General features: G+C 35.5%; 2 protein-coding genes across 2 annotated transcripts in view; both read right to left on the bottom strand.

Annotated features, from left to right (window-relative positions):
* LOC133180338 (uncharacterized) overlaps positions 1-2,739 on the bottom strand; it is a 2,976-nt gene extending 237 nt beyond the window's left edge. Inside the window, exon 1 of the mRNA XM_061314883.1 lies at positions 1-2,739. This exon is cut by the window's left edge and continues 237 nt beyond it. Coding sequence (XP_061170867.1) covers positions 1-2,739 — 2,739 coding nt within the window.
* Positions 2,740-3,377: 638 nt separating this feature from the next.
* LOC133180337 (uncharacterized) lies at positions 3,378-4,067 on the bottom strand. The gene has a single exon (XM_061314882.1). The coding sequence runs from the start codon at positions 4,065-4,067 to the stop codon at positions 3,378-3,380; it is 690 nt and encodes a 229-aa protein (XP_061170866.1).
* Between the last annotated feature and the right edge of the window lie 19,124 nt (positions 4,068-23,191).

Here is a 23,191-nt window from a genome sequence, read left to right as displayed (position 1 = left end):
CTCACGCATCCATCGGTGCCAGAAGTGTCGTACAAGCTCCTGTATTCTTCTCCAACGTTTCCGTGGGTTGAACTCTGTGGTGTCTACAGTTTCTGGTGCAAACTGACCTCCAACCTGCCCATGCAGGAAATGGTTTGGTGTCAATGGAACATCATCGTTAGGGTTTGCTGATTGGTAAGTTAAGGGTCTGGAATTGATCAACGCTTCAGCTCCTACAAACGCCGTCATGAGTTCTTCATCTGTAACATCTGCTGATCCGATCACTGCATAGATAGCTCTCTTTGCTGCTTTAATCATTATTTCATGGACACCTCCAAAGTGAGGTGCAAGTGGCGGATTAAAGTGCCACATGACTCCAAGGTTTGCTGTAGACTGTTGAATTTTTCTGTGGTCCAATAAACCAACAAGTTCTTTGAGCTCATTGTTGCCTCCGACAAAATTAGTTCCATTATCAGATATAACTTCTTTTGGTAGGCCTCTTCTGCTCACCATTCGGTAAAATGTGTTAAGGAATGAATCTGTGTCAAGTCCAAAGGCTAACTCCAGGTGCACTGCCCTTGACATCACACACGTAAAAAGACATAAGTATCTTTTCTCTCTTCGTTTTCCTCGTCCTTGTTTTGTAATAAAAGGTCCTCCGTAATCTACTGCAGTACGAGAAAATGCATGCAATGGTTGTTTGGTGCGAATTGATGGAAGAGGACCCATCAGTTGCTCTGCTGGTTTGGCCTTGTTGCGACAACATTTCTTGCACTGTCGCTCCCATTTCCGAATTTCCTCTCTTGCGGATATAATCCAAAAACGTGACGAAATCATAGATAGAGTATGATTTGTTCCCGTTACATGTTTTCCTTTTTCATGGTAGTACTTGAAGATGAGAGTTGTGACACAATTGTTTCGAGGAAGAATGATAGGATACCTGACATCATAAGGTAAGAATTCTGCATATTTCAATCGTCCATCACATCTCAAAAGTCCGTCTTCATCAATCACTGGGTTCAAACACAATAACTTGCTGTTATGTTGGAGAGGTTTGTTTTGTTTCAGTAATCTGTATTCACAATGAAACTCGCATTTCTGGGCAGTCCTAATGATTTGAGTTTCTGCCTCTTCAATTTCTTCTGCATTCAATTCTCCTGGAAGTCTGTCCTTGATCTTCAGTCTGCAATTGTGTAGAAAGCGATTGACCCATGCTTGAACTCTGACAAGTCGTATCCAGCTGGAATAAGTTTCCGGGTTTAAACAACACTGAATATCTTTACAGTCAACTGTTTCTGTTAAGAACGAATATGAAAAATTGACAACTTCCTTGTTCGACTTCTTTTTCTCCATATCAGTGTCTTGCATTTCGACTTTCTGTTTTGGCCAATGAGATTCATCCAGATGAAGATAGTGTGGTCCACTCCACCAGACGTCATCTTCTTGTAACTGTGAAACAGACAGTCCCCTCGAAATCATATCTGCAGGATTTAATTCAGTTGGCACATAAAACCATTGCTTTGGATTTGAAGCCGACTGCATTTCTCCTATGCGATTCGCTACAAATGGCTTGAAACTTCTGCTTCGAGCTTTGATCCAACACAAAACATTCATGCTGTCAGTCCAAAATGAACACTGTTCAATGTCCAATTCTAAGGCACTTGTGACAGATAGAGTCAGTCTGGTTCCCAAAACTGCACCCATCAATTCCAATCTAGGTATGCTTACTGCTGTTAGTGGTGCCACTTTGGATTTTGCTGTGACGAATCTAACTGACACACTTCCATGATGATAGATACATCTCTGATAAACTACAGCACCATATGCATCTTGTGATGCATCAACAAAGGTATGTAGGTAAGTAGATACAACTTCACCATGACACAGACGAAGACATCTCGGTACCGAAATAAGTGATAGCTCTGTTAATTCATTAAACCACTTCTCAGCTTTCGTTACAAGTCCATCACTTAGTGGGTCATCCCAATCAAGACCTGCGGTCCACATTTCTTGCAGTAGAATTTTAGCTCGTATTATATATGGTCCAAGAAAACCCAAAGGATCGAACAGCATTGCAATTTTTCGCAGAAAGTTACGCTTTGTATAGTCAAAATCACCCTCGGGTGGACTTGCTTTGAAGGTAAAAATGTCATCTTTAGCTTTCCATAACACTCCAAGGGTTTTCACTGATGGTAGGCTGTTATCATGCAGATCCACTTCAGGAACAACATCCTCTGGTGGAATATGCTTCAATACACTCACTGAATTTGACAACCACTTTCTGGCATACATACCAGCTTTTCTCCATAATGCTGATAACTGTGAGTAGAGCTTAACCCCATCTTCCTCACTCGATACAGAATCCATACTGTCATCCATGTATGTGGATTTCATAACAGTTTCTACAGCCATGGGATAATTTTCTCTGTTTATCTCAGCATGTGTCTGTGCGACAAGCTGTGCTTGAAATGGTGACGAATTTATCCCAAACACAACACTGCTAAATTCATACACATCTGGTCTCGCATCTAACATCATGTCACGCCACAAAAATCGCTGATAGGGTCTATTTTCCAGTGGAACCTTTATTCGAAGATACATTTCTGCAATGTCACACACTAGCGCCACACTGTTTCTTCTGAATCTAAGTAGTACATTAAAGAGCTCATTCTGAAGTTTAGGGCCACAATGAATCATGTCGTTTAATGAAACACCACCATGCTTAGCTGATGCATCAAATACAATGCGTGTCTTTGTCATGGCCTTGTCTGGTCGAATAACAGGAAAATGTGGAAGATACCATGTCCCAGATTTCTCCTCATTGCAGTAAATTTTGTGTATATATCCTTTTTCACGTACTGTTCAATAGTCTTTGAGTATGAATCTCTCACTTCCTTGTTCCTCATCAATCGCTTTTCCGTGTTTTCTAATCTTTGAAGTGCCATGTCGTAATTATTTGGTAGATTCCGTGCATCTTTCTTCCAAGGTATAGCGACTTCATAACGACCCTCTACAAACTTTAGCGACTCCTTCACTTTTGAGTACACGATTTGCTCCTCTGGACTGAACAACTGTTTCTTTGGTTCACTGAATCCTTCTATCTCCCAGAATTTACACAAAATTTTGTCTGTTTCATTTTCACTCCTCTGATTGTGGAGGAAGTAAGTTCTGTTAAAATGAGTCTGAACACATATCTCACTGCCACCATAAATTTTCCCCACACAAGTCCATCCCAATGGAGTAAGCCTAGCTACTGGTTCATTAGGTCGACCTCTGATTTCTCGATAAGCATAGTGAAGTTCACTGTTGTCCATTCCAATTAATATGTCCACTAATGGATGTTTACCATTCAAGTCCTTTCAAATGATTCCACTTGTGTTGATACTCTTTCCAATTCACTACACACATATCACCAGTAACTTTGCTGTTAAGGCTTCCACTTTGGTTTTAATCTTGCCATCAATGCTTTCTATTTGGAATTCTACAGGCATTGTTTCAAATGACTCAGTTTTGTTATTTAGAACTCCGACTGTCACTCTTTGCAATTTACCATGTAGGCCTAATTCTGCTGCAACATCTGAGTTGATGTACGTTCGCGTACTGGCATCATCCAGCAATGCATTAATTCTCACTGTCTTTGACCCATTTCTCACAATAACTGGAATGGTTCTCAATGCAATGAACTGTGGCTCCCCTCCATGACATGTTAAAGTTCTGTCTTGATTCACCAATCTCTGGGTATCAACATTATTGTTTACAACAGAATTAACTGAGGAGTTCTGTCTCCGAGTGTCTTTAGGTGGGCAAAATTCTGGAGCATTTCGGTTCAACACTGATGCAGATTGGACATGCTGATACCTGTTTGCACTCTGGTTTATATTTTGACTTCCAATGTGTAGTAGTCTATGATGCGTTTCAGAACGATTGTCAATACTGCAGGGTCGACTCCTCCTACATGAACTTCCAAAATGACCTGACCCCAAACAACGATAACACAACTTTGACTGACGAACAAAATTCCATTTTTGAGACACATCAAGTTTCTTAAACTGCTCACAAGACCAGATACCATGTTGTCCTTGACACATCTTACACACTTTTGGTAAGTTCTTAGTGTTTCCAAAGAATGCTCTTTGATGTATACGATTACTGACACACTTTTTTCCATCCAAATTACTGTTTGAATCCACTTGTAAACCATAAACAGTTTCATTTGCAACAGTTCAGAATTCAGATTCCTGTGTAATCCACTCCCTTAGAGTCTCCACTGACTCTGTCTTTTGCTTTTCGAACACCCATCTGTGATATGTAGATAACATTGTCTCTGGAATTTTCTTTTGTAGTTTGACATACAAAGAACCATTTTTAAGTTCATCTGTCCTTCCTGCCTCCTTGAGGTTGACAACAGCCACATCCAGTATGTCTGCAAATTTCTCGAGATCCTTTGAATTCCCAGCCCGAATCGGTCGAAACAAGTCTAACTGTTCTAGGTGACGCATAACTTGTCGTCTCTGGCCTCCAAACTTTCGGTCAAGGCGATCCTTTGCTGCTTCATAAGCAAATGCAGAGTGTCCAAGGTGTTCTACAGCCTTCAGAGCCTCACCAGATAGATATTGTCTCAGCTGTAATAATTTATACTCTGGAGTTGCTGGAGCTTTGTCTATGCATGCAGCAAAGGCTGCTTTCCAACTTTCATATGTACGTTTGTCACCAGAAAATACAGGCACTGACACTCTTTTCAATTGTTTCCACATGTCATTACCAATTGTAGGCTGATTTATGGAATTGTTACTATTTTGTTTCCCAGTTGAAAATGGCATATATACATTTTTATCATTATCCATACCTACATTGATGATACTATCTGTTTCCGGATTGTCAGTGTCACAGTAACCAACACTCTCTTCCTCTTGCATCCTCTGCACTTCATTTTCTGCTTGCTCGAGTTCTTTGTATCCTTCTTGAATGGTTTCGTTTAATTGTTCTAATTGTTCTCGCTTTGCTTTAAATTCTTCCTCTAAAATTCTTTTAGCTTCTTCAACCTTCTGCACCTCCTCCCGAATTGTGTCTGCTCTTTTCCTAGCTTGGATTTCCTCTTCATTTAAGAGGTTTGAGCTGCCTCGTAGAGACCCTGTGTTAATGCTTGATGCCTCGCTTCGCCGTGCATCTAAATAGTCCTGTACTCTTTCTTGACAATTTTCGAATGCTTCTTCTATAAACTCAATTTCTTGATTTGTTTTTATTAAGTTTTTTGTGTCACTTGCCTTTTTGTATTCTGCAGAGAGCGACAGTAAATAATTCATGATAGGTTCCTGTAAATCAATCAACTTTTGCCTCGCTGTACGAAGTTCTCTGCGACTAGGTAAATCTTGATCCAATAAATTTAATAAATGGTGTTTAGCTCGAGTGAACTGTGACTTAACTTTTGTCTTCTCACGTTCTATATCGTCCAGGTCTGGTTTTCCCTCCGATGCTTCAGCGACGTCTCGAGTCAACTCTACTTTCGTTTTCTCCCGTTTCATTTCTTCGAAGTTTGTTTTTTCGTCCTTCTCCTTGAATTGTGCTCCTGAGGCTTCCGAAACGTTTTCTTCTTCTTGTTTGTTTGCCATAACCACGCTCTGCTACCATTTGTTTGCGATAAATAACGAATATTCTTGTTTTACACTTTAATGTCCAAACATCAACATGTGCACATAACGAATACACAACGTTTTTTACAATCTATTTTTTACACCCCGAACCCGAGCCCAAAAAAAACAATGATAATATCAATTTATCTTCAGAACATTGACTTTAAACGAGACTGTTTCATCAACTTGTTTGTCAATCTAAAATGTTGGAAAATGCACTATTTGGAGCCATTTTTAAAGAAAATTTCTAGAGGGAGCCCCCCCCCCCCGAACCCCCACCTATGGGATGGGGACCCTATATGTGTGAAGAGTCTATAACTAAAATTTCATGGTGGAAGGTTAATATTAACAAAAGGCCAATGGGCCACAACGCTCACCTGAGTAACTTTGGCTCTGTTGTTCTTCATCTGATTTTCCCACTTGTAATACCTATTGTGGCCCTGCACTCCCCATGGGGGTCATGATTTGTACAATTTAGAATCTACACTACCCCAGGATGCTTCCACACAAGTTCAGCTTTTCTGGCCCATTGGGTCTTCAGAAGATTTTTAAAGATATTTTTCTACATATTTCAATGTAAAACTTGGGTTCCCTGTAGTGGTCCCGTCCTACCTCTAGGGGTCATGATTTGAACAATTTAGAATCTTCAGTATCCCAGGATGCTTCCACATAAGTTTCAGTTTTTCTGGCCCAGTGGGTCTTGAGAAGATTATTCCTATGAATTTCAATGTAAAACTTGATTCACTATTGTGGCCCCACCCTACCCCGGGGGTTATGATTTGAATCATTTAGAATCTACACTACCCCAGAATGCTTCCTCATAAGTTTCAGCTTTTCTGGCTCAGTGATTCTTGAGTAGAAGACTTTTCCTATAAATTTCGATGTAAAACTTGGAATCCCTATATTGTGTCCCCGCCCTACCCCCCGGGGGTCGTGATTTGAATCATTTAGAATCTCCACTTTCCTAGGATGCTTCCACATAAGTTTCAGCTTTTCTGGCCCAGTAATTTTTTAGAAGATTTATCCTACATATTTCAAAGTAAAACTTGGATTTCCTATTGTGGCCCGGCCCTACCTCTGGGGTCATGATTTGAACAATCTAAAATCTACAGTACCCCAGTATGCTTCCACATAAGTTTCAGCTTTTCTGGCATAGTGGTTCTTGAGAACAAGATTTTTAAAGATATTTTCTACATATTTCAATGTAAAACTTGGATTCCCTATTGTGGCCCCACCATACCCCCGGGGGTCATGATTTGAACAATTTAGAATGTACAGTACCCCAGGATGCTTCCACATAAGTTTCAGCTATTATTGTCTTTTCTTGGTTATCTCCCCTTGAAGGGTACAAGTAAATTCGGCATCTTGTGAATTCGGCACCAAAAGAAAAAAAGTGAATTCGTGAAATCACTTTACTTGGTGCAGAGTTGAGTTCACCAGGTGCCGAGTTGACTAGAATTCCCCTTTGAAGGGGACCTGGCCCTTTACTTTAACAATTTAAACTCTCCTTTAAAATTGACCCAGTCGTTCTTGAGAAGTTGAAAATGTGAAAAGTGTACAAACGGACGGACGGACGGACAACGGGTGATCAGAAAAGCTCCCTTGAGCTTTCAGGCTCAGGTGAGCTAAAAAGAGAAACGGTAAATGGATAAGATACCCAAAAATACACATATATCTGGAAACGGATGCCTCGAATGCTGGTTGGGGTGCAAATTTAAAAGTTCTTACAGGTGATAGATGGACAAAAGCTGAATCTTTATTGCACATAAATGTTCTAGAAATATTAGCCATTAAATTTGCATTACTGAGTTTATGTAATCAAATTGAAGATTCTCACATCTACATAAGATCTGACATTAGGTCAGCAGTCAGTTACATAAATAATGAAATAATGAACGTGGTTCAGTGATATCTTTATTTAGGATTGCGAAAGAATTTTTTCTGTACTAGTGTGATGTAAGAATATTGTAATTTCAACAGTTCATATAGCAGGAAAAGAACAATGTTACTGCAGATTATTTATCAAGATCATTTAGTGACTCCACAGAATGGAAACTGAATGAAAATATTTTTGATCACATTTGTGAAGCATTATTTATCCTGATACATTGTATAGATTTCTTTTCCTATAGATTGAATAACCAGATAATTATGTGTCGTGGTTTCCAGATCAAATGGCAATCACATCTAATGCATTTTCTATATCTTGTACTGAATTTAAACCTAATATTTTTCCTCCTTTCAGTTTAATTGGATTGATTGTATGTTCTCTTACATCCCATTTGAGAATTCTTCTCTCATATAGAGACGTCACAATGTTGAAGGGCTTCAAATTTGTTTATACTACAAGAAAATTACCACGAACGACTTAACGATTATTCAATCGAGGCGAAGAAAATTAAATTGCTCGTTTAAAAGTCGATGTTGAAATTATAAAATAATCTTGATCCTCTGAAGTCGGTTACGTAAGGTTTTACCAAAGGTCAACATGCCCAAAAATTTATTTTTACAACAGTTCCAAAACTATAGGAGGTATAAAGTTAAAACTTTTACAGTTTATAAATACATCATTGATTAAGAGATAGAAAGTATCACTTAAAAACAAATATTTAAAAAAATATATTTTTTGAGAAAAAACAATTTCAAAAAATTTGCATATTTTTAAAAAATGCACATGCTTAATTCTGTACTTTTAGTGAAAACCATCATTGAAGAAATACAATATATGTTTATCAATGAAGGGCAAGTTGGACGTGAATGGTCTCTGAAAGGCTGTTATTGAAAGCATGACATGTATAAAGACAAGACCCCTTTAAAATCCGCCATTTGCAATGTACTTTCGGTTTCAAATCTTAACATTTGGATAAAATAAACAGGGAAAACAACGTTCCAGAGGCTATCGAAGTCCAACTTGCCTTTCATTGATAAACATATATTGTTTCTGCAATGATGGCTTTCACTTAAAGTACGGAATTAATTAGGTGTATTTTTAAAAAATATCTGCATTTTTTGAAAAGAATTTTTCTCGATAAATACTTTCTTTAAGTATTTGTTATCAAGTGATACTTTCTATCTGTTAATCAATGATATATTTATAAACTGTAAAAGTTTGAACTTTATAAACCACATAGTTTTGGAGCTATTGTAAAAATAAATTGTTGGACACGTTGACCTTTGGCAAAACCTTAATGCTATTAGCAATTTCTTCTTTCACTATAAAGAACTCTTTATTATCGAGTCCAAAATCCTCTTTTGAAGCCTTTGGAAAAAAAAAAACAAACTCAGTAACCCATTGGGTTTGTAAACATCGGACAATCTGAGAGGTATGTTCGTCCGCCCGAAAACGCGTTCGCCCTTGACGCCGTTCGCCCTCACTTTCGTTAGCCCAGAGTCCGTTTACTCTAAAACTCGTTTGCCGAAAGTCCGTTCGCCCATAATATGTTAAGTCGGTTAATTTTTCGTAATTTCTTTGATTTTATTGGATTTTGTGAATGTTTTATTTAAAGTATAATTTATTATACTTGAACATTCAGTATAGATAAACATGATCAAGAAATAAAAAAAAATCTGTTGTATAATCGATGTGATACTCGTTGATTTATAAGCAATTTTGTACAACTAACGTTATATTAAATTGAGAATAAAAGATTCGTCAAAAAGAAAAAATAAACCTTATATTCAGAGACTGCTTATCTCCAATTAAAATAACCTATATACATAATTAAGGTCAATCTCAAGTTTATTAATTATTTTCAAAACATACATGTTATACGAACCTTAAAAAAACCCCGAAGAAAGTGTTTCCCAATTTACGGTAAGTACTAAACTAACAGCAATTAAACGTTTACGATTAAGTCTTTGATAAACATTAAAATCTGAAAAAATGTCAATACTGAGGGAAATGAAATATGCTTATTAGATCTTTTAAGTAAAAAAAAGAAAAGTCTTAAAATTCAACCATAATGTTGACATAAATTATTTACGATAGGGCGATCGAGATATATGGCGAACAGGGTATAGGCGAATAAAAATAATGGCGAACGCACCCTGCGCGAACGGACTCATGCGACCAGATAGATAGGGCGAACGGACCCGATACCAATCTGAAAGAGAAACTGATCCTTAGCACGGTAAATCATCCATAAAGAGAGAAATAGAGAATTAACAAAAATTTATTACCTCTTTGAAACCTGCATTAAAAAAATACATTAAACAGCTTTATTATCATCATTATTATGTTAAAATATACATTTATGTGGAAATTCGTACAAGTTCAAACATTATGAGTTCAAATATACTTACAACAGCCTTCTAAATTTTCTGCCCATGATTCACTTCATTTCATCCTAATCGAAACGCCATCTTTAATTAAGAAACTGAATGTACTACAGAATACTGAACCCCAAAAGTAATCCCCAAGAACTTGATATGGGTCAAGTGAATTTACAAATTACATGTAGATGTAACTTACTTCAGGAATATCAATCATTCCCTCCTGCAGAAAATGGTTGTATATAAATTATCATAAACAACTTAAAAGACATTTCAATTTAACAGTTTAATATTTTTTTACCACTCAGGGGTTAGGCTTAAATTCAAATTCATCATTTCTGAAAATGATTACTAGTCGTAAAGTCGAAATTTTAATAATGATTGAAATTCATAATTTTCTAGAATAATAATGCAAAATAGTCATTAAAATTTGGATTTTATTTCAAAATATATATTGATTGATTGGGTGTTGTTTCAAGTCCCTCTCGAGAATTTTTCACTCATATGGAGACGCCACCACCTGCCGTCGGAGAGCTGCAAATTTTGTCCTATACTCGGCACTTACAGCCATTGAGCAGTGAGGGATCTTTTTCGTGCCAGCACCTACTGCGACACGGGACCTCGGTTTATACGGTCTCATCCGAAGGACCGGTCTCCACGTCCCACAGTGGGATTCGAAGCCGCGACGTAAGGATCAACTCCTTACTTCGCGACTCTAGAGCAGACGCTCTAACCACTGCGCCATGCGGTCGACTTAAAATATATAGATAACTGTCATGTTGGAAATATTGAATTTACCGGGTGGCAGTAAATACAAAATTTGGCTTAGAAAATTTGTTCTAAATGAGACAAATGATCTTCAAATGACCGACCGAACACTAAAATGTCATCTCCATGGACTAAACAGAACTTGAAATTGATACCTCTGAGAATATGTCGTGACAGTTTGAAAGGAGATTGGAGCGTTCATTAAACCAAAATGCATGCGTGTCCAATTGTAAATTCCTTCTTGAGTAATAAAAGCAGCCTTGTGTTTACTTTCATCACTTATTTTATTCTGCCAAATCTCAGATCTAAGGAGACTAAACTAGAAAAGTAAACATATTTTTTTGGCATCACCTACTGCATCAAAGACAGTTTCAATGTGAGGTAGAGGGAAAGAGAGAGGAACAGTAACCTTGATTAGTTTGCGGTAATCTACAGCAAATCTCCATTCTCCAGATCTTTTCTTCACCATGACTACGGGGGAGTGCTACACACTGTTACTACTTGTAGACCGTTGAATGAAATAAGTAGCACTATTTTGCCTAACACTTTTAGTCTTTGACCAGAAACTCCCTTAATAAATAAAAATTCTTAATTCTCTAATTGGGCTTCATTGTGTGTTCAAGGGGATCTTTAAAGGCTCTCCACCAGTAAACTTCTAAATGATGTAACGTAATTAAATTCCGGGCATGTTAAATATTCCAATACACATACACAAAACAATTCTATGTTCCTGTTTAAATGAAACCACAACGTAAAGTTAACAATTTATTAATGGTGATAATCCAAAGCAAAACAAACGAGAGACTTGGTCAAAACTTCCACAACTACTACTCTACGCTTCCACAATCTCTCCCCTTATATATTAGAAAAACTTACTCCTCCACTGACGTAATAATCTTATTCCCTCTTTCCAAAATAACATAACTCCTCCGCAGGAATACCAATACTAAATTTAGGTCAGTGCGGAGGAGTAAAAGAAATTTATAGGTTACCGAATTACGTTAGCCCAAATAATGAAATACTGTAGTTAACTTATTAGGGCGAACGGACCCGAATTATTAAAAAAAACATTTTAAAGAAAATGATACGATTAACTGTAAACCTGCTACACTTCCCCTCACGTAACTCCGTCAAAAGTGTAACAATCAATTTTTGTCTTTTCAGCGCGGTCAAAAGCACAGGAATTTCTTGTAACGCTTCCTCCGCCACCTTACTAATATCCACACTTTTAGGATCTATTCCTTCCGAAAAATAATTATCCATGGATCTGTCCTCCCCGGCCACCTCACCATTTTTGAACCTAATATTCTTGGTCATCGTGATCCTTATCGTGTGTGTCACTTGTTTTCCTCGTTCTTATCATCTTCAATCTCTTCCTCACATTCATTACTTGATATTTCAATTAACTCCTGATCACTATCACAATATTGTTCAGTTTTACTGTCACTATCAGAAGGAAAAAATTCCATTAAGAAATCTTTATCACCGGATATGTCACTATAGTCTGTGTGTTGAATAATTCTGTCCTTGAGAGATCCATGACGTGAAATTTACAAATTAAATGGACTCAAATCAAAATCACAAATTAATTGTTGATGAAAATTTCCATGTCTGGGGTCACACGGTCTCTTCAAATTATCCATTCTTTTAAAACGTTCATCACAAAATCCACAACAGATAAATCTTACAGTTTCTTCATGTAGTTGTCTAAAATGTCTTGTCCAATCGAGTAAATAATAATCCACATTTCTCACATAATACTGTATTCATAGCGTTTTGGAATTCGAAAGGCCCTCCCCCGTTTGGTTTTTGTAGGTGTACCCAATTTTTGTGAAATTCTTTTGAAATTGAGAAGGGATCCAGCTCGGGCGTCTTTGTAGTTTTCTCGGGTATCTCTTTGATTATGAAGGTGTTTTAGTTTTAGCTTGGCAGTTTTCCGTATTTGAAATGATTTTAGGTTGTCTGCGTGGACAATGACGGAATTAGATTTTCTTGAATATTAGTCATACTAATTCAGAAACATCCTAAGGTAGTGTAGTTTCAAGTGTGTTTAAATCATTCTCCCAGGACCACTTTTATATTTAAACTTCTCAATACTGAACGGCTTTTTCTTAGCCAAAGTAGTCTGGTGAGCGATGTGGCCCATGGGCCTCTTAGTTTAGAAACATTCTGCATGTTTTTACATGCCCACTCATATAATACGATTTACCTTTGAAGTTGCAAAGATTGATATGAAAAGGCTACTTCTGTTCCATACGGATATCTTTTGATCGACATGAGCCCCAGCACACCTGACAAATACAGGCTGCACACGCATATTCTACCGGGTGAAGAGACGATCGTGTACCTACCTCAATAAATATTACATTCTATATGCATAATTCATTAGTTTGCTCACGATGATTCAAGAGTTGACATCAAATTCTGCGTTCCTTAAGCTGCTTCATAGCAGCCACGCTAAACAGAGAAAAGCCTTACTAAAAACCATGACGCAAAATCAATTAAAGGTTTGATTGAAGTGATATATAATATTTTCAAAGGGACCTTACGATTGTTTAAATATTACATAAAGAAGTTGTTTCCTCATCGCACAGCCATTCGCAGCATACCCAGTCGAGGAGTCAACAGGAAGCGCAAAAGGGATATTTTTATCAAAAAACACTCCATATTACCTCTCCTGAAAAAACCTGAATTATCTCTTTTGCGAAATGGCACGGGAAATGATACTCCTTCCGAACGAGAAATCATGCAAATTCACCCGAACTTATTTTTATTTAATTTCAATAGTTTAAAAACAATATTAATTTATTTCTTACCAGTTTCGATATGTACCAAGATTCCGTAAGGAATATCTCAGGTTATATTGCATTCATGATCCCGGTAGATTTCTTGCAGGAAAACATCAACCAAAATTAAAGTAGTGTCCAGATTCCAAGAAATATCTCGTACCTAGGTATATATACTAGCACTCACACATGCGTAGATAGCTACCACACCCCATACATACTGGTTCTACCACTCTCAACCAGGAATAACAGTAGTTCACAAGACAATCACGTGATATCCAAACACAATCACGTGACACGGAACGCCTTACAAACAAGAATACAATATAAACACGATGACAATGACCACAATGAATTATGAATGAAACTTTACTAAGCTATTTACTACTTATTATACTAGCTGAACTATTCACTAGTTATTCTACATGAAATAAAAACAAGTAATTGTCACCCTGTGACATTCATTAAAAAAATTTAAATCAAATTGGGAAAAGGGGGGGGGGAGGTCTATGATAGCTAATTGGTTCATTTCTATTTAAAACTAGAATCATATAGGTCCTTAACTTGCATGCATCTCTCTCTTGTGGAAAATGCGCAATATATATGCTAAGTAATACTAGATTTCAACATACTAGCAATTCTTTCTTACGATTTTATATATTTCGATTATAAGAATAGTATGATATCGTATCATTTTGCATTGTTTCTCTGACGATTTGAGATAGGTCAATAATCGTGAAAAGAAATGGATTACATTTATTTTTTTTTTTTTTTGCTTGGGAGGTTAATGCGAGAAACCAATTAATCTTACATTAAAATTTTATGTTTCATTAACTGAAAAGCACACGATGACAGAGGAAGCGTAGGGGAAAAACTGCATGTTCAATAAAATGGTAACTTTTGTGAGTGTTTTCTTAGAAAATAAAATAGAAAATATTCAATGGATGTGAATGTAGTGTCTTACAATTAATTCTGCTCGTAATTAACTCATATTGTCACCAGGATGACACCACTTGAGACTCCAAAGGATGCGAAGCGGTATTTTGTTTGTTTATCAATTAGCACCGTAATTATATGTCTTAATTATATTTTAATCTAAAAAAATGATAACATAGTCAATTAATTTTTTCAATCAATGTTTTATTTAAGTCGCAAATTAGATGGGCGGAGGTGTCTTAAATCTTGGGCCGACCTGTCTGAGCCGAGGTGTCATTGCGCCGAAGTGTCTGACATTCGAATCTCGGAGGGAAGATGAATGGCCTTAGATCCATTGGTGAATTTTCATTAGGGCATGCATTGATTTACAGCATACTGGGTGTTTGAATGTCAGATGGACTTGGTTTCATAAACCTGTATGCACAGATGTTTCTTATTTTGGTTATATAAGAAAGATAACTCTTCACGATTGTGGAAAGTAATTTTAAAGATTAAGCTTGTAAGAGTTATTTCCCTTTATATATGTAACGTGTATTAAATTCCATCGAGTGAAATATTTATTTATGATACTATTTGTATAATGATTCCTATGTGTATTTATTATTATATTTTATTGTACCATTCTAATGTTATTGTATGTTTTATATTAATTTCAGAACCAGTTATTGTTGTGATGTCATTACTTGAAACGCTGAATACTTAATAAGAGAACTGAATATTCTTTGACTTATTTAATGCCAGGATTCCAGTTACAGACACGATAAATCCCAGTCAGTCGATAAAGAAGGTCAATTACTCTTTTTCAAATCATCAGAAAAAGACCACATAATGATAATAGCTAAATGGATGGAAACATTCTGTGTATTCGTTTCAATCTATGCTAAAAACACGCAGGCATTATCCTGTTATTCGCTTATAATATTTGTACTTTGTTGACGTTATTCACATTTTGTTTCGTACTAAATTCGGTGTATTTAATTATTTCTTGACTTAAGAAATTAGCTTTATTCCGTTTTTATTTTATCGCAACAATTGTTTTTAGCCCACCTGAGCCGAAGGCTCAAGTGAGCTTTTCTGATGGAAATTCGTTCATTGTCTGTCGTCGTTGTCGTAATTTTTTCACATTTTCATCTTCTCAAGATCCACTGGGGCAATGTCAAGCAAACTTGCCACAAAGTATCTTTAGGTAAAGGGTTTTGTTCAAATGAATGGCCATGCCCTCTTCCAAGGGGAGATAATTATGAATTCGTGAAAACGTAATGGCATCATTTAAAAATATTTGTGCTTGAAACCACTGTGCTTGAAAATATGAAACATATATGGAAGCATCCTCAAGAAGTGTAGATTCAAGTTTGTTCAAATCATGACCCCCGGGGGTAAGGTGGGGCCACAATGGGCGATCATATTTTTACACAGGAGTGCATTTTTTCTTAAGAAGAGCAAAGCCAAAATTGGTCATATTTATATGAAAGCATCCTGAGGTAGTGAAGATTCAAGTTTGTTCAAATCATGACCCCAGGGGGTAGGATGGGGCCACAATGGGCGATCAAAGTTTTAAATAGGAATACATAGGAAAACAAATCTTTAAAAATCTTCTTATCAAGAGCAGCAAAGCCATAATTAGTCATATTTCAAAAGAACATCCTCACGTAATGTAGATTCAAATTTTGTTCCAAGCATCCCCCGTCCAAGAGAATAGAGGGGGCAAAAAAAGGGGATTATAATTATACCAAGGAATACAAAAGATATGTCAATAAAAATTGTCTTCTCAAGAACAGCAAAGCCTTTATTTGTCATATTAATTCAAAAGCATCCCTATGAAGTATAGATTCAAGTTAGTTCAAATTAACACACACACCCTCGAACCACTTTTATATTAAATCTTTTCAAGACAGAACTGATTTCTGCTCTTTCCTAGCCAGAGTGCTCAGATGAGCGATGTGGCCCTTGGGCCTCTTGTTATAATAGTATTGCATTGGATCCGAAAAAAAAAATTCTATTTTATTTTGGGGATTTTAGCCCATTCTTTATAAATGTATCACTATTTTGGTTGGATAATGTAAAGTGCTTTATCCAATGAAAAATCAAAGTTTTAGTACAACATAAAGATTTCGACTTGAGATTTTCCATGATCCTCGGGCCCTTATCTGTGCGCATCCTCTTAGTAATTGTAAAAGCTTTATATAAAATACTAACAATTTCAAATCTGCGTCACATTAATTATGTACATTGCATTACAGTCAATGTAAAACTACTGTGAAATTTAAATATATATATATATATATATATATATATATATATATATAAGAGTAATGGCAGTTAATAAAGAAAGTCGCACCTGCTTTTTTTCTTGGAACTGCAAGTGTTGCTGGGACAGTGGACGATGTTGGTTCTATGTAGGCGGCTCTGGAATGTCCTCCTCCGACGAAATAATAATTGGATTTCTGCTCCCAATGGTATTGATTTAATGGAATTGTTATTTAGTTCATTTTAAGATTTGTTAAATTTAAATTCATTTTTATTATTTAATACATTAATATATCATGGATTTATTTTATGTAGGTTTTATTTCTAATAAGATATTGCATACTTTTCTTCCTTGTGATCTTCCTTGTCTGAAGGGTGCTCGTGTCTACTGGTTTGCAATCTTTATTGAGAATACACGTGCTTGGTTATATGTTCATCATTTGTACAATGTATTCTTTTGTTTCTGTATATGGAAAATTCCTGAGGACTAAGTCCATAGAAATTGTTCTCTTCCAAACATGTCCCTTTATAGCCACCAGGAAGCGTACTTGAAAAAAAAGGCCACATTAATCACATCTAATTTTTCTTTATGTACAGACATGATGGAATTACCGGTAGTAATGCATGATGTGTCGGATTTAATGTTGTATTTATATATTTCAGCGCTGGTGTTGATTCATAAAATTTTTGAAAACAAACGTAAAACAAGTAATCAAGTGAAGTTAGGTCAGAAAAAAGATCTTCGATACGAGGTACATGCAAGGACATGGTGCGCTAAAATTTACAGAGTTCAGTTGTTAGTTGACAACTAAGGTCTTAATCAGTAAAACATCTAAATATGAAACAAATGTGAAAGACGTCTAGCATCCTCTGAAAATGAATTTAGAACTTGGGTTTAGAATCTGATTGTTTTAAAACAAGAAAACGGCATTAAAACGTTGAACTTAGACTAATTTATGGATATCTCTTTTCCAGAATACTCTGTTTTACTTGCCAGAAATGTATAGAATTCAACACCACACCCCTCCCAGTAGAAATCATAAAATTTCATGTAGAAAGCGTAAAAATTAAGACTAATATAAAGTCTTCTCAAATTTAGCTGTTAGTAATTTGAAGAAAGTAGTATAGGAGGGAATTTTCAACCCTCTTTAACCGCCCGAACCTGGTCCAAGAAGGCCGGCCTTCCGTTTCCGACCATAACGGCTGCCTTTCCTTCCAAGATGACCGTCCTCCCGCCCTATATAGTAACCCTTCCGTTTCCGCCTAAGATGGCTACTTAACCTTTACCTATCTACACTTCTCGGGCTTTTCCAACAAGCGGAAAAACAACCTAGAATGTGTTACGTTGGCGTCCATTACAACCCCCCTTTTCATAAACTTTGCAATAATATTCAATAAAAGTAGGGAGACCTCTTATCTGAAGAGTTTGGTGCCTAACTTTATTGAATGTAGAAATATCACCTAAAATATACTACAGAAGTGAACTTTTCTCGTATCGATTGTATCAGCGTTTAAAACGATCATTATCTAGTGGTTAACAAGTCGTTACGACCGAGCCAGGGACCTGTGTCTTAAGAGCAGTTCCCCGAATAGTTTACGAGTCTTCAAGAGTGCGCCAGGGACCCCTCCACATGTACAAAGACTCATACTTCTCGTTATTTGCTTTTAAAACCTAAAAATGGTATATTTTCCCCCTCTCTCTAACCTTTTTCTCTTCTTTATTAGCTTTTTTGAGCCAAACTCGCAAAGAGCTAATGCTGTGGTGTGCATAAACGTTTAAGAATATGGGCCATAACTCAACAACACCTTGGCAAACTATTGTCAAATTTGTCGCAGGGTATCCTTGGCCTAAGGGCTCCCGTTTATACTAAAACTAGAGTTGTGACCCTTAAACAAGGGGAGATAATTAGGAAAATAGAAACAGAAGTACTAGTTGCTAAAAAATCTTCTCAAGAACCACTTGGCAGATTACCACCAAACTAACACAAAAAGGTGAGGATATGTTGTTGATTAAAAAATCTGGCAAAGGAACAAATCAGTTTTTAAAAGTCAGTGCCGAATGATTTGTTTTATCTACCAATGAATAATTTGTTGAGAATTTATCATCTATATCCAAATTTTCAGATTTCGAATTTAAAGAAACTATTCAAGATATTCTCATCAAATTTCATTCACTACTACAGATTTTCATGTTGCATTACCAATATACCCTCGGCGGGGCATTCATGTCCTATGGACATAATTCTAGTTTACATTTAGCAGACTACATCTACGTAAGTAGTTCCAGTTGTGTATTGTATTCATAAGCCGTAATTATGTTGTCAGTGTATTACAGGAATTTGAATTTTTTAGATGCATTTTTTGAAATGAGAAATTGTTAGGCCTTTTTTTTAACACTTAACTGTCAACGCATTTTTCCGTTTGTTTCCTATCATGACAAGGAGCACACGGCGGGCGTGACCGGTCGACAGAGGATGCTCACGTCTTCATGGCACCTGATCCAACCTCTAACATTTGAGTTCCGTGTTCCAAACTTGTATCGTTTCTTTGGACTTCCGAGATTGAATTCCGTTCGTTATCTTAATATTTCATACATAGAATGTAAGTATATTATTATTAAATTACCTATTTAATATGGTACACCTATAATATAAAACTTGTTAACAAGTAGAAAACTTGAAGAGATGGATAATTGTATAATTAATCGTATCCGATGGCGTGTTTGTTTTATGATAGGATTTATTTAACAGTTCATTTTTAATTTTTTTTTAATACAATTATGATTTATTAAATAGAATGATTTTTAGAGGTTATTTTCCAATATGTGTATGTTTCTTCTACATTTTTAGATAGTAATTATTTTGCGTTGAGTTTCAGCCCACAGGACAAGTATCGCCGAGAGAATCAACATAGCACCAATACTGCCAAATTATTTTGCCGACTTGAGAGTTCGTAAGGTCAGATGAGGGTTTCCTTATGCTAACGGGCCAAAACTCAACTATAAGATATCAACAATACTCCCTATTCAGTCTAAAATGGGAGAGGTGTATATCTATTCCAGCAATGCGGACATCTCCAAGGAAAGAGGTCGGTTTGTTGGTTACAAATGGACAAATACGCTTAGTTGTGAGTTGTTAACAATAGGATTTAGTTAGGAAACAAACATAATATGTTTCAGAGATTACTGTTGATAATAAAGAGACAAATTTGTTCCAAGAAACATGATTAGGAAGAAAGCGACAGAAACCTCAGCCACATTTTATACATTTTTTACATTGTGTATGGATTTTAATCGGCCAGTTAAGCAGTTCTTTCTCTTCATCGAATACAAAGACAAATAAGAAATAAAACACAATTTTTAATATTTTCAACGATAACTATTTTAAATATATGTCGTTTATCCTAATGACTTACAAGTTTAAAATCAACCCATGAAAAAAATTGATCAGGTTATTTAATTGATGGGAGATTGCTAGATATTTCGTTTATAGACTTTGAATTTATCAGGCTTTAGTTTGAAGGGGCAAAAAAGGCATTGAATGTTGTTTTTTTTTCCATTGCGTGATAGCAATCACGCTAATAATTTTTACACAACATTGGTTTAAAGAGATTTCAAATTCCCGAGATCGGCGCTTCAGGTACATTAATATCTCATTTAAAAAAGGGGGAACTATAAGTGTTTTTTTTTTTTTAATTTGTTGTTTCAAACACCGAAAACAACTTTGCACACACTTTATCGTTTAAATGACTGGTTATAAATCCATATCTTGTAGAATACAAATATGTTCCTCAAAATAATAACAGCTTTAGTAAAACGTTTATGAAATTCTAATATACCGTATAACGGGTATTTTCTGCCGTTGAAAAATTTTTACGGAATTACAATCGCAAAATATTTTTCAATATTCATTCAGATGTTTTGTACATGCAATTTATGATAAGTGGTACGTATGTCTGACAGCATTCTCATTAACGCAAGAACATGCGTACTGGACGCAGCAAAATTATTAGGAACGCAAGGTTTTTTTTTTAATCGATGCGTCCGCAGACTCATGAGTGTCCATATCCTCGTTATCGAGAAAATACGGTTGTCATCGAAATTCGAAGATTTTAAATGTCAGGATTTGTCCAAAACATATTGAATCAAAACCTTCCTGTAAATAATATCAATTAAATCAGTTGATACAAAAACATCTTTTCTTGTACCTATTTCGCAATTATTAGTCCAAACTCCGATAGCTGCATACAACACGTGGTAGCTTTTCTTTTTTAAACATTTTTTTCAATCTTATGTTTTATATTGAGACATATACACAATGTGGCTCGATTGTCTCGTGAATTTCACCTAATGCATACGACCGACAGGATTAGTTATGCCTCAATGCACATGACACCTGTGATTTTTAACCGTCAACTTTGGGGTACTAGATTATGCAACTGTTTGTTTTAGCTTAAAATATAAACACCAAATTAATTTTGATGGCAGTTATCTAGAAATGTATTGTTGAATGTGGCTTGGATGCATTTATTATCATTATCTATATATTTAAATATTTTAATAGATCGCTTAAAACGTCTGTTAGAATAAAGATATGTACTGTTGTTTGGGTGGATTGACACTGCATTAATTCATTTCAATTGGTACCCGAAATATTTTTACAAAAACTAAAAGATAGTAGTTTCATTAAGCTTAATACCAGTTCTCATGCACCTTTGATCAATATGTCTTAATGAATTTATAAAACGTAAACATGACAACGTTCTGATAATTCATAATCATACCCCGTAAATAAATTTTTGCGGTAAAGTGCAACCGCAGAAATTGAAAACGCAGAAATTAATTTGCTACTTTTTGGGGTTAAATCGCAAAAATTGCCACCGCAGAAAATACCCGTTATACGGTATTCTTTCATAAATGTTATATTAGATAAACAAACTCTCATTTAATCATATGAATTTTTATGAAATAATAATTAGCCAAGAACATAATTTAAAGTACAGCACTGCTTATCTAGATAATAAACTGGGATTTTTATTTTATTTTATTATTATTATTTTTGAAATTCCAATTCATTGCAGCTTATAAAATGACCCTAAATGGACATACCGTCATTAAAATAGTGACAGAATCACCAAGAGTACCATTTTCTTGGTTGTATTAAGAGGTATGTTTATTCAACTTTTTTCATTTACAAAGACCCTTGAAAAAATTCAAATAAAATCAATACGCTCTCATATTATGAAAATACATTATGCATTACATATATTAAGGATGTATTTTTGTAGCTATTGTTTTTTTCTTTCATTTTAACTTACGAAAAATATATTGCTCTAAACCTGCTAATTTACGGAAAAAAATACTGATCTAATGTATATTTATGGAAATCTGGCTTTAAGTTTCATTTATTTCTGAAAATGACATCTGTTGATTTAGCCCCAAATTCATTTTCTTTTATTGTCGTGTAAATGACACAAATAAAATTCCGTTTGTTACTATTGATACGATATCGTAATCATTTAAGAATTATCTAAAATTTTCACATGTTGATGGAAAAAATTAATCCATAGTATTGTCAAAAGCTGTATTGCCAAAAAAGCTCATATTATATCTTAATGAAAACTGAAAACAAAGGTAAACAACTCTAATCGTTTTGTTTATTGTTTCTTCTGACGAATAAGGTTATTATTTTTTTTAATTAATTGGTATCATAATGTTAAGCCAGGAAAGTTATGTAAAAGTGTTAATTTTTCATGTTTAACATCAGTTTCAGGAAAGCATTGTGTTACTCTTTTGCAGGAAAAGAGGAAAATTGTGCAAAACCTTAATATTATTTTTCCTTGTATGTGTTTTTGTCGGCATTTTTCCAAAGGGTAAGCAATATGATTATGATACAAAAAATGTTTTAATTAACTTAAACAAATATACAATATTATACATGCAAGTCTTCCTTTAAGGTGTGATGGACTTGCCTGTTTGCCAAATAGATCCTGTGGCGCGCATGTAACTAATGTTCGTTTTATATCACCGGACACTCAACAATTTTATTGCAGGTTTGTATTTAGCTATCAAACTAGCAAACTTTTATAATCACCAGCATAATAGTTTCCAATTAAAACAAGTCCAGTATGCAGGGTATGTCTAAGTTTAGTACACCTTAGTTCGCAAGGATCCCTGGAAATTCCAGAGTCGGTAAAAAGGGTTGAGATTTCTGTTTGTTTGTCATATACGAATTTATGGAATTTTTCAAATATTAGTTATTACTATGATATTTTCTTTCGATGTAAAAATCACTTATTTTATCTCTTGATAACACGTAAGCCAAACACGCCGTACAACTAATGAACTTCCTGTGTATATTATTTGTGTATATGGATTAGCGCTCTGCACGACCATCGATGCCTCGGGGTACCAGGCATGTATAATTAAGTCCCTCCGCTTACCTGAGAAAACCGTACTGTTAAAAATGGAATATTACTTCATAAACAAGGACAGTTGGGGATGTCTACTCGGTTTTTCAAACAAGTTAGCTGTTGGTTATTTGTAGCTTCCTAATAACATGAATGATCTCTTTT

This window comes from Saccostrea echinata, unplaced genomic scaffold (genome assembly GCF_033153115.1).
Source record: "Saccostrea echinata isolate AGI-Se365-2 ecotype Australia unplaced genomic scaffold, CSIRO_AGI_Sech_v1 ptg000006l, whole genome shotgun sequence".
Lineage (NCBI taxonomy): Eukaryota > Metazoa > Mollusca > Bivalvia > Ostreida > Ostreidae > Saccostrea > Saccostrea echinata.
This window is presented reverse-complemented; position numbering and strand designations above follow the sequence as displayed.

Bases quoted from the DNA above. Each gene is read 5' to 3' on its own strand.
- LOC133180337 (XM_061314882.1), bottom strand. From the start codon at position 4,067: ATGTGTCAAGGACAACATGGTATCTGGTCTTGTGAGCAGTTTAAGAAA.